This window comes from Osmerus mordax, chromosome 27 (genome assembly GCF_038355195.1).
Source record: "Osmerus mordax isolate fOsmMor3 chromosome 27, fOsmMor3.pri, whole genome shotgun sequence".
Taxonomy (NCBI): domain Eukaryota; kingdom Metazoa; phylum Chordata; class Actinopteri; order Osmeriformes; family Osmeridae; genus Osmerus; species Osmerus mordax.
The window spans coordinates 5,320,345-5,333,124 of NC_090076.1; the positions used below are offsets into that span (position 1 = coordinate 5,320,345).

At 42.6% G+C, this 12,780-nt stretch overlaps 1 protein-coding gene across 1 annotated transcript; it reads right to left on the reverse strand.

Annotated features, from left to right (window-relative positions):
* Positions 1-7,855: 7,855 nt before the first annotated feature.
* Positions 7,856-11,158, reverse strand: ttc22 (tetratricopeptide repeat domain 22). The gene is made up of 7 exons (XM_067230500.1): positions 10,488-11,158; positions 10,335-10,390; positions 10,105-10,220; positions 9,851-9,969; positions 9,498-9,659; positions 9,231-9,383; positions 7,856-8,810 (listed from the first exon to the last, which is right to left on the reverse strand). Exons 1-7 carry the CDS (start codon positions 11,052-11,054, stop codon positions 8,277-8,279), a joined length of 1,707 nt encoding a protein of 568 aa, XP_067086601.1. The 5' UTR covers positions 11,055-11,158; the 3' UTR covers positions 7,856-8,276.
* Between the last annotated feature and the right edge of the window lie 1,622 nt (positions 11,159-12,780).

Below are 12,780 nucleotides of genomic sequence, written 5' to 3' on the forward strand. Positions count from 1 at the left end.
CAACAAAAAATAAACTGCTGCTCAAATTTAACAATAAGTTTGTAGACTAGTCCTCTTAAAGGAGAAATCCGCCGAGTTTTCACATAGATTTCCGTTTCTCGAGGTCACTGATATGTTAGTTATATTTTGGTCATTTATGGATTCATTTATGGAGTCAAATACTTTATTTGGCCTTGATTTGCCTTGTGCTGCCTTCGGGTCACTATGACCCGAAATTTCACAACGACCTATCGTTGTGCTGTGACAACTTTACCCAATTCCAAAAACAAACAAAAAGCATTTTCTTTTAACCTTTGCGTTGTGGGGGGTGTGAGACAGCCTGACGGTTAAAAGAAAATGCTTCACTTTATTTTTGTATGAGGTAAAGTTGTCGCAACACGTGGGGGGGTCACAATGACTGACGGGTCAAAATGACCCTAAGATAACACAAGGGTTAACTGTTGTTTATGTTTGTGAAGAAAAGAAGGATGGCCCTCAAAACGAAAAATGTATGGTACTTTCACTTTCAATTGATTGTTTGAAAACATTTTATGGGATGTTATGTACTAAAATTGCACATTATACATTTATAAAGGTCTTACATGTCATATGTGACATGTTTTATGTTGTTATTGCATTTGTATAGATTTGTATAGATTTTTCTTTAATTAAAAACAACATAGTTTGGGATTTATGACCCCTTGTCCTATTTTCTCTACATGGGAGAGATCCCCCACCCCGTTTTACAGTTTATTTTTTGATGCAATTAAGTAGCCTAACTTTTACCTAAAGTACATTTTAAATGAACTTATTATTATTACTTTTAGTTTTACTTTTTGAGTAATTTTTCAGATAGGTAATTTCCCTTGTACTTGAGTAATATTTCAAACAAGTACAAGTATTGGTACTTTTACTTGAGTACAATATTTGAGTACTTTTTCCACTTCTGACTGCTGGTCCTGTGACCAACCACCCAACAAACCACCCACCTCTTTACTAAAGGGGTGACTACTCAAGCCCAAACTACTGATTCAATACAAAATACGACCCCTTCTACTGGTCCACTGAGTGTGGTCCTAATGCCAATCTGCCACGCCAGTTCACGATTGCTTACAGTTTTTTAGGACCTAGGGGATCCTGCTGTTCCATAGCAGGATCCCATGTCCTGCTAGTACATCAACCGCAAAACATGGGGAACAGATATTAGTAATCAAATCTATGATTTACATAAAGAAGGCCATTCTGGCACCTGATATTGTAGAGTCATGATGTTTACTTCCTGGATGCACATGTAACGAATGATTCACTTTAACACTACTACAAAAGAATAATAATATACTGAATGGGACAATTTATCAGAAGATTAAGGTCTTTTGAAAGATGGTCGTTTGCACAACAGAATGAAACACCCTGACACATTTCAACATGAAGTGATTCTTGTACTTTACTGTATTGTGTTGTTGTCTTTGTGTGGTGTCAGGTATGCTGTTTATAGTACTCATGATGGACTGAATGTGTTTTAAAACCTAAAATACCAAAATTTCCCCTAGTGGGATAAATCAAATTATTATTTAGGATATTTTGTTTCTCTATTACCTCTGTTTAATTTTTTTTTCTTATGTAAAAAAAAGAAACAAAAATACAACAATGGCAATTGATTCAATGACAAGAAACACAAAAACAATAAAATAGTAATTCTCCAAATTAATGGAGATGTGAATTAATTGTCATCCCTGATTACCTTATGTTTTTGCTATTAATTCTTATTAGGTTTTTTTTCTGCTTTTCAAATATATATGGGTTGTTTATGACTATCTTATATTAATTTGATTAAGGGACTCTTATTCTGGAAACTGACTTTACTTTTGGATATTTCGACTATAATTTTAAACTACGAGGAGATTTGTGGATCTGATCATTTGACAGAGTACAGGTATAAAAGCAACAACAATAACAATACACAAATCAGTAAGAAAACTAATTTAGAAACCCTTACTCTAACCTTATCAATGATTCATAGCATAAAAAACTGGGACCGCGTGAACTCACGCGCACTTTCAATGAACGATTTGTGGTCTAAGTTTGTGGTCTAAGCACCAACACAATGTTATGGGTGAGCGAGTTGACTGTAGCAAGATGGCCGCCATGTGCGGATGTTCGACTCCGTTGTCCGGCAACGCGGACAAGACATCTAGCCTTAATATATGTCTGTCCACATCACTGAGGAAGTCACATGGTCTGTCCACATCACTGAGGAAGTCACATGGTCTGTCCACATCACTGAGGAAGTCGAATGGTCTGTCCACATCACTGAGGAAGTCACATGGTCTGTCCACATTACTGAGGAAGTCACATGGTCTGTCCACATTACTGAGGAAGTCACATGGTCTGTCCACACTGAAGCTGTTGTGAAGAAGGGACACTAGCACCTCTTTTTCTTGAGACGGCAGAAGAAATTCGGAATGAACCATCACATCCTCACGCTGTTCTAGACCAGCACTGTGGAGAGCCTCCTGACTGGCTGCATCGCTGCCTGGTACGGCAACAGCACTGCCCTCAACTGCATATATTGTGTTGTGTATTTTATTGTACCTGTGTATAAATATATTGTAATTTGTTAGGTGTATATTGTACATTGTGTTGTGTAACAGATGTGTAAATTGCGTTATGTGTAAATAAGAAGTTATCATGTTGTTATAATTGTTATATATTGCTTATTTGCCTGAAACTGCACACAAGACTTTCACCCTCTGTTGCAGTCTGTTTGGTTGAGTGACAATAAAAGGGTGTGATTTGATTCTGATTTGATTAAAAGCGCCCCCCTGTGGAAATAACACCCAAGAGTAACTGCTTCTTTTCAATTATCTGTTTAATTTATCAGTGATAAACCGGCATTTTGCAAACCATTGTGATCCACAGTCGTTTTGTTTGCATTTATATGGTTTTATTTGAGTTTTTAATCATACAGGTAAAAAGAAAACGATTATAAACTCTTCACGTTTTTCTCCAGTTTTGTGTTACTTCCTTTCTAAATTCACCAATGGATTCTTCTGTTGACTCTTTTATATATAAAGTTATTGATATCCTTGTCCTATTGATTAAATTATGCATTTCTTTCCTTGTTATTGTTGTTTGTTTGTTGAACTGTACCGTTATTTTTCACCATCAGTGATTGACAATAGAACCGCACGGATCTGTTAACATTGAGTTATTGGAATGATTACGTCATAATGGATATGTCAAAGTTAATATTATAAATGAAAAGACAACATTGAGTCACCAGAAGTTATTTGACCTCGATCATGTTACGACCAATGTCGCGTTCCGTTGAATAATTTACTGCAAGAGAAGAAGAAAAACACAACGAATTCTATTTAAATAGGCGAATTCTCAGGTAAGACTTACGGTATGTGTTATTTAATTTCATGTGTTTTAATACTTAAACAGGTTTAGTCTTCTTTTCTATGTCAATCCATGAATGTTGATTTGGATTCATATAGTATGTGGTTCAAAAGCAATCTCGGACAGGCCTGTACGTGCCGCTATCTGGAAGTCAGTGTCACCTTTTGAACGTGGCAAGCAAAGCCAGTGATCAGCTCTGAACTGAGTCTTTGTTAGATAAACTGTTGCGCTATGCTGTTATTAGGCTACCCTAAATTACCGCCGTCTATTAATATTTCCAATTATGCCGTATCAATTTAAGTCAATTTGGTGGTAGAGGCAGTTTAAATGTTTGAATGTTTGATAGACTGATGGCGCTGGTGGTTTCCCATGATTAAAATTTTCAAACATGTAGGCAGCTTATATGAATGTACAGTATAAGCTATGATTTATATAAATGACCCATACTGTGCATCATAATATTTCTTTAGTTGGTATTATCATTGATTTCCACATCTACATTTATGTAATTAACAGTACCCTAATCAATATTCAGTTTCTGTGTACAGTTGTTATGGTTTTGACAAGAACTATGATGCATCAATAACTGTGATGTCACAATGTCTTAACATTCCTTAATGTCATTCCATTCTGAAGTACTAAAGTAAAAGCTTGTTTTTGTCCTCTTCACAACAGCACCAGAATTGCAGTAAACCGTATCTGCAATAATTATCTGTAAACCGTAATGGACGTTATTTAGATTTTTTGTTTTCATTTTATAGACATTTTGATTGGCAAGTCATTCTTTAGGTAAATGACTGTTTCACCAAAATGGACAGAGAAAATGAATATGATGAGTTTGAGGTAAGATTACACAGTAGGAATTCATTAAAATCTGCTATTGCTGAATACATAATATGTTAAAGATTAAGTAACCCATGCTTATTCAAAATGTTGCAGTTCAACCTTATGAGACAATTTCTAGAATCGCAGTATGACAAGGAAATTGGCCTACCTTCTTACAATACCTCAACATTTATGAGGAATGGGATTATGTCAAGAAGACCCGTCCATGTGGAGTGAGTGAAGCATTCATGTAAATAATTAGTCTTAATAGTGTCATATAAATAGAAACATATGTGATTGCTCATCTTTATGTTCATTTTAAGGAGTGGGGACAATATACAAGAGACTGATCTAAATCTAGTCGAACTGGTAAGGTTTCTAAAAGCTGCAAATCCAATTCATTGCAAAGTTAGCATTGTAGTTTTGTCTGTAAAGAAAAAAGGCTCAGAAGTCATTATTTGAGTGACATTTTGGAGATGATCATTCAGCGTTAAGAGTTTCAATTGTTGGATTCAGGAGGAGAACACCAAAATGCGTGAGGTAGTTTGTGAGCTGGAGAACATTCTCAGTGAAATGCAAGCATACGAACGTCGTCTGTCGGAGCTGTTTGACAGAAAGGTATGAACGACAACACAGCATTCTGGCGTTTCTGTCCTTGGCCTCTCTCGTGACACTGGGCAGATTTAGTTTGGTGACTAAAATATCTAAATTGGATCTCCCTGTCTCTTTCTCTCTCCGTGAAGATCACGTCGGAGGGTCTGGACACGTTCCTCCAAAAGATCCGGTCTGCGGCAGCCCAGGATGTGAGGAAATGCCTCTCTCCGGCCTTGATAGGCCTTCCTATTATGGCAACAGGGAGCATGAACAGCACTTCCACATCATCGTCTGGACAAACTGAACCAGAGTTTTTAGCCCTGACTGTGCCTGACTTCACCATGGGAGCTGAGGTCCTGGTCCCAGGCACGATGACCTGTTCCCTGAAGCACCTGCTAGAGAAACCCAGAGAGACGGTCCAGCAGTCTCTGGCTAAGCTAAGTATACAATTCAGTAACCTGGACCTTGTCTCTGTTGTGGGACAGAAGGCTGTGGCAACCACATGTGAAATCTATAATCTGATCATGAGAGTGGTTTCAGTCTTCCTGTCCCATTGTGGAAACTGCTCCAGGCACATCTTGACCTCAGTTACAGGCGTGATTGCACGGGACAGCATGGCCGCTGTGCTTCGGTGCTTCAAAGAAACAGCCAAGACCTTCAACCTACTGGGCTTCAACAGCACCTTCTTCCAGTTGAAGCCTGTGGTCCAGGCGGTGGTGACCTATCTGGGAAAGATATATCAAAGCAAAATGGCTGCTGCCTACAAGTACCAGCTACCCCTGGCTGATGATTATTCCTCGGAGCTTGAGGAGTTTCGTGGGAATATCGAGGCACCCATCATTGTTGAGGAAGTCCCCAGTGAGCTCCTGGAGAAGGTGGTGGACTCAGAGCAGAAGAGATTCCTGGTCCTGGATGACCACTTTCACTCTCACAGGCCTATCCTTGCCAAACAGCTGGTATGAACCTAGACATATCTAAAGTTCTTTTACCGGCCTTGTCATGTTCGATGTTCATATTAAAACATATTTTATGTTTACGATGTGTTTTTAAGTATGAAGAGCTTGCTGCAGCTGGATACATCATCTCTCATGTTTCTGATGAACTCCTGGAGAAGACAGAGAAGAAGTCTGAGGAGAAGGGATCCCTGGCTGCTGTCTCTGAAAGTATTTTCCTGAACTTACTGCCTCCTGAAGCCATTCAGCTTGTGGCAACTGGACACATCACTGATGTCCGTGTGGAAAATGCTCTGGTGAAGGCTGAAGCCAAGGAGCTGGTTATGGACGGCCTGAAAACTACAGCTTGCAAAGTTGTGGAGGACCTCATAGCAGCAGCCAATGAAATGGTTGGCATGGATACTCCCCTGGATACTGAGGTGAGAAATAATTACTTCAACATGGCACAGTCAACCTTCCTATTTTATGTTGGGTTTGTAGTGTTTTTTGTTGAACAGATATCACTGGTTTCCTACAACTTTTTACAGATCTCTCAGACCAAAAAGGTTGCCCTCATCACTGGCAAGGCTGAGGAGAAGGGATCCATGGCTGCTGTCTCTGAAAGTCTTTCCCTGGCCTTACTGCCTCCTGAAGCCATACAGCTTGTGGCAACTGGACACATCACTGATGTCCGTGCTGAAAAAGCTCTGGTGAAGGCCGAAGCCAAGGAGCTGGTGATGGCTGGCCTGAAGACTGCAGCTTCCAAAGTTGTGGAGGACCTCATAGCAGCAGCCAATGAAATGGTTGGCATGGATACTCCCCTGGATACTGAGGTGAGAAATAATTACCTCAACATGGCACTGTCAACCTTCCCATTTTATGTTGGGTTTGTAATGTTTTTGTTGAACAGACATATTTCACTGGTTTCCTACAACTTTTTACAGATCTCTCAGACCAAGAAGGTTGCCTTGATCACTGGCAAGGCTAAGTCTCAGGTTACTACTGAAGATGTTCCTGATGAACTCCTGGAGAAGACAGAGAAGAAGTCTGAGGAGAAGGCATCCCTGGCTGCTGTCTCCAAAAGTCTTTCCCTGGCCTTACTGCCTCCTGAAGCCATACAGCTTGTGGCAACTGGACACATTGCTGATGTCCGTGCTGAAAAAGCCTTCATGAAGGCTGAAGCCAAGGAGCTGGTGATGGACAGCCTGAAGACTGCAGCTTCCAAAGTTGTGGAGGACCTCATAGCAGCTGCAGTAGAGATGGTTCACATGACCACTCCCCTGGATACCCAGGTCTGGCATCATTCATCAAAGCTTACTTTGCTGTTCAGACAACAGTATATGTAACTTATCTAAGTCTTTACATTGATTTGCTGTTTACAGACCTCTCAGACCCGGAAGGTGGCCCTCATCAATGGGAAGTCTGAAATTGCTGCTGAGGATGTTCTTAATGAACTCCTGGACAAGGTTGTGAAAGAGTCTGAGAAGAGGAGATCCCTGGCCCTGATCTCTGTCTCTGACTGCCCTCTCTTGGCCACACAGCTTCCTCAGGTATGAGACGATATGTGTGACTACGTTTTCTATGGTTTTTGCACCTTGCCCTTCTTTATCAACTACCATCTTCACCTTTGGATGTTTTCAGACACATGTTAATTTCTGTGTCTCTGTATTCAGCTCACCGATCTTGTTCCTGAGAAGTGCAGTGGAGAGGCTGCCAAGTGTGCTGGTGAGTAATTCAAAGCTCCACGATCATTTGGCCTCCATTACCTCAGTTTGAAATGTGTGAAATTAATTCAGTGATGTATGCTGTTTTTATTCAGCAGATGAAGACAGACAGGTGAAGAAGAAGAAGAAGAAGGTAATCCGTGCATTCTTCAGAGGGCTTTGGAAGAGGATGATATGTTCCTCTGGAATCCCCAAGGAGGACTGAGGCCCTGTCACCTAGGAATGTCTGTGCCCCTACAAGCAGCACACAAAGTATATTTTGAATCTAAAATAAAACTTAATGGCATTTCCAAGAAGTTGTGATCCATGCAGATATGTGTACACAGGTCATAAAGTACTGGAGCTAAATGTGTAGTGGGCTCCAGGATTGTAAATGAATCTTACATCATGAACATACTCTACAGTTTATTTAAACTTTTATTTTATTGTCAACAAATGAAATTTCCATATCTGGTATAAATCAACTCTGTCTGTGTACAGTATAAATGAAAACCTCTTATTTGTTTTTATATACATCAATTGGGCTGAAATTGAACATTAATCTACTTTCTTGTTCTCTTTATTCAGTGAAATACATTGGTGTATAGCTGCCTGTCTAGATGTAGTTATTCTGGGTTCTTAGTTACTGCAGTGGGTCATGCTAAGAAAATATACAGTATATCTATATCTGAATAGCTACAAAGAAGCATAAACAACTTCTTCTCTTTTATAGAAAATGATATAACTTATAGGGAACATTTTAATGGCCAACATATTCATTGTAATTCATCGGAGGAGAAACTGATTATCTTCCATTCTTGGTGAAAGATCAAATCCCTCTTCAAATAGACATAGACCTTGCCAGTACTTTCTTACTGGCAGTGCGGTTGGGCTGCACAGTATTAAGCAGCCTCTTCACGAGGTCAAGCCTTCCTCTCCTGATGAGAGCCCTGGAGAGTTCTGTGACCTCGGCCGTGTGCGTCCGACAGAGATACCTCAGCTCGGCTTCCACCACGTCCTCCGCGTACCTCTCCTCGGCCCGCCGCACCCACACCTCCAGCTGGCTGATGGCGGGGCCGGGGTCGGGGCCGCTCTGGGCAAACAGGGCCAAGAGGGCCTCCAGGAGACAGCGCAGAGCAGACGTGTCCCCACTGCCCGGCCGCTCCAGCTCGAGGGCCCTCTTGAAGCAGTCGGCTGCGTTCTGCTCCTCGCCCTTCAGGAGGAGGCAGCGCCCCCTGAGGAGGTGGAGGTCGGGCAGGCTGTCGCCCAGGTCGCACTGCAGGGCCTGGGAGAGACTCACCAGGGCGCTGTTCAAAGCCCCCTCGTCCACCAGCAAACTCTCCTGGACGGCATCCACGCCCATGTAGTAATACACCTGCGTTGAGGCACACATAGACCAAGGCTTGTTTATTCAAGGTATTGTGTGTGCACACTCAAACAAGAAAACACCCACATGCAACCATTCCACGCGGTCCACTCGCACGCAGACATTTTGTACGGTGTAAAACACAGGTGTGAAGAAATGACAGCATATAGCGACTGCGTGCGATCAAGTAAATGGTGTTCACATTTCACAATAGTTACTTCACAGCCAAAAAGCACTCACGCCTAATTTCCATAAACAACATGTTGATGTGAAGGAAGAGGTCACACCCAGTAGTTATGCAATTCAATGGCTACTTTTTGCTCTACTTTTATGCAATTTATAACCAACCATCCTCTCTTCATGATTGAACCTTACCGACAGTATAATACCTCCACTAGCCATCATGACTCAGCCCTCTACTCCTCTCACCTGTCCCATCTCCAGGTGTGTGCGTAGGCAGGGCCTTACGACCAGCACCTTCTCCAGGTCTGCCTTAGCCGCCGTCAGATTGTGTCTGTCAGGTATCCCAGCCTGGTCCTGTTTGGCTCTCTCCAGATCCCTCACGTAAGCCGTCACGTTGATCTGGGGGCGATCAGCAGATCCGTTACTCTCCAGTTCCACATACTCTATATTTGAATATCACACTACTACGGGGGCTGGAAAATATTTGGGTAGTTAACGTTGGCGTGGGTTCACCTTTGCACGTGTGCAGTAGGCCTGCCAGTTGAGTTCGGCGTCAGGCAACACGTTTAGCGCCATGTTGCAGATCCCTGTGGCCATTTCGTGTTTACCCAGTAGGACGAACACCTTGGCCAAGCAGTTCAAGATGAATGCATCATCCTTGGCTAGTTTTATAGCCTGGGAGAAAAATCAACGACATCTACAGTTATAGATGAACACCCGACATGGCGCCAAGTTTATAGCCCTTGCGTGCGTCCAGGAAGTAGACATCATGACTCAGACAATATCAGGCGCCAGAATGGCCTTCTTTATGTAAATCATAGATTTTATTACTAATATCTGTTTCCCATGCTTTGCGGTGCACGTACCGTTCCATAGCAGGACAGGGGGTCTGAGCCAGAGAAGCCACAGTCATGCACAGACATGGGGACAGTGGTGAACACCTCCTTCCTCTCCAGCAGGATGCCAACGTAACACCAGCCAAGAGCTGTGGGGAGAGGGGGGGACATGAGGGGTGGACAGCAGGGGGAGGGGATGTAGGAAGCACTCTTACTGATTGACCAATCAATCCATGTTCAGGACATCAACAGGAGATACACTTTCATTATTTGTCCAGGCATACCTTTATGTTGTGTGTTTTCGGAGTTCAAGGTCTCTGCAAGCAGCTTCAAGCCCTTGTTGTAGTAAGACAGTCTGGCATACTCGAAATCCTCTTTGTCCTTTACTATATCATCAAGTCTAAAGGCAGAGATGTATGGTATTACTCTTCAACGCTACAGCTAGCTGGCAGAATCTTTTTGTCAAACGTCTGAGACTGTATCAATACTGCATTTACACAAATTTGAATACTACCTTATATAAATCGTCGCCATCTTGAAATACCAGCCTCTTTTTTCTTCTGTTGGTATCTGTCGAAAACATTGTTTAACCATCCTCCCTTGAATGACATACAGCAGGAAATAAACTTGCCAATGAAATAACTTCTTCTGTGATGTCATATCTCACCAGCTGCCCTCCGTAGTATAGGGCTCGGTTGTACAGTGTCAGCGCAGCAGTCAGTCTCTCTCTCAGGTCCTCTTCTTTGTCCAACTCCACATCATAGGGGTGAGCATAAGCCTGCTCTGCCAGGCACCGGGCCGCCAGAAGCCTGGACTCCGCTTGGCCGGCCTCCCCAGCCTCCAAGCCCATCAGCTGGGACACCTTCTCCACACACTCCCCGGCATCCAGCTCCCTCTTCAGGCGGTCGTAGACGTATCCCAGGTTGGCCCAGGCGTTGAGGTTTCCAGGGTCCTCCTGGCAGATGCTCCTAAAGGCCTCCTCAGCCTGCTCCAGATGGTCCAGGTGGAAGGCCAGGAGACCCAGGAGGTTGCGGACGGCGTACTGCAAAGATCCGGCTTCGGCCTCCAGTTCGGCCCACAGGCTGTCCTGCCTCAGGTGGGTGTCCCTGCGTCTCAGCTCCCCCGGGCCCTGAGGTTCACAGTTGAGGTTGAGGTCCAGGTGGAAGTGACCCGGGATGTAGTCCATGCCGTCGATGAGCGCCTCAATGTCCTCCTCTGTGTTGGCCTCCTCCATAGCCTCTCCCACTTAGAAGCCCATGTAGTCCACTGACTGCTCTAAAAAAGCTGACAGTCGACTGGCTGCTGTCTTCCAGGTGCCAGCAGGTTTTACAGGTTAGACTAGGGAAGGACTGGGGAGGGACTGGGTGGGGAAAGGAATAAGAAAAGACATGCACAGATCCGTACTTGCTCTGGTGCCACCTCTTCATTTCTCAATCACTTGAATAGGCTATTTCAATGTGTTTAATCCCTTGTGCAATCCTTATCTGTATTTCTTCGAGTGAAAGGTGTAGTCGATTGTTTGGGGGGAAATACCATGTGATTGTGCTGGTGTTCAGCATGTCCTTTATTTACTCGAATCACGTATCATGTAACATGCTTTTGTGTTCTGACCAATCACAGCGCTTTTTAAAATGGACATAAAACAGCAAAAGATCTGTTCTGAGTGGCAAGTTGGGAACAACAGAATGTGACCCATCTGGCTTTGGAGGGATCACTGAACGGATGTGATGAGCAGCAACAAGTCATCCGATTTAGCATGTGTGTTTTGATCAGGTATGCAGATAAGCAGATGTTGCTCTTGTTGGTTTGTTGTAACTGTCTTAAAATTTTTGTACTCGCTGTGAAATATATTATTGTTGCTTGTTTTTTCCCCCCACAGGTACACTCTTGCACTTTTTGAGGTTCTTGCTGTTTAATTGTAACTTGTCAAATTACATGCTCTTATTGTTCTTCCCTTTGTGACTTATTTGGTTTCAAAATGTATGCTACATGTTTGGCTACCCGCAATGTTTGGGGCTATCTCGTTGTTATGATCAGTGACCTATGCACTTTTGTAAAACTCTCTCTTGGAAGTCGCTTTGGATAAAAGCGTCTGCTAAATGCATAAAAGTAAATGTAAGCTGAAATCACAAGTTAATAAATGAAGAGATTTTCAATTTTTACAATCTGTCTAGTCCAAATTATTTTCATAACATTGTATCATAATGCATGAATGGTCTAGAAGATGAACCCATAAACCACCATGTTGTTGTTACTCAACATGTTTCTAATGCTCTTACTTCGAATGTGGATACCACAAATGCCATGCAACTAACCTGATATCATTTTGAGCTTTTGGATTTTGAATAGTCTAGACTTGAAACCGCATTCTAAAACAACATTTCTCCTTATAGGGGCCAAGCCTTACTGACTAGTAAACACATTCTTCCTTATTTAACCTCATTAATGTAAGGCCGGCCCCTCTTCCCGAACCTTCCCACAAGGCTGGGAAACACACCCCTGTCACCGGACTCCATGAACACACCTTTCGCAGCAGATCCCAGTCCCCAGAGTATACTGATTGCAAATTTTCACTCACCTGTTCTCCCTCTACCACTTACTGCCACTTCATAAACTGTTCATTCACACCTTGTCCTTTGTGAGGTAATGTGTGTCACTCTACCAAGCCTGCTAGTGTTTTCTTGAAGTGACGACAGTTTGTTCTGAATCTCTGTTTTTGTTCCTTTTCACTCTCTGTATGTGGACCTGTGTGTGTTTTTGGTTGTAATAAATACCCCAGCATTTGGATACAGCTGTTCCCTTCTCTGTGGGTATTCATTACAATTATGACATCAAGAGTTTTGATTTGGCTTCCCTTGTATAACTATCATGTATGTATAAAGACATTGTCTCTCCAGCCTCGTATTCATGGGTTAATATTTTCTGAATGATTCCATAATCCTCACTGCTGATAATTCATT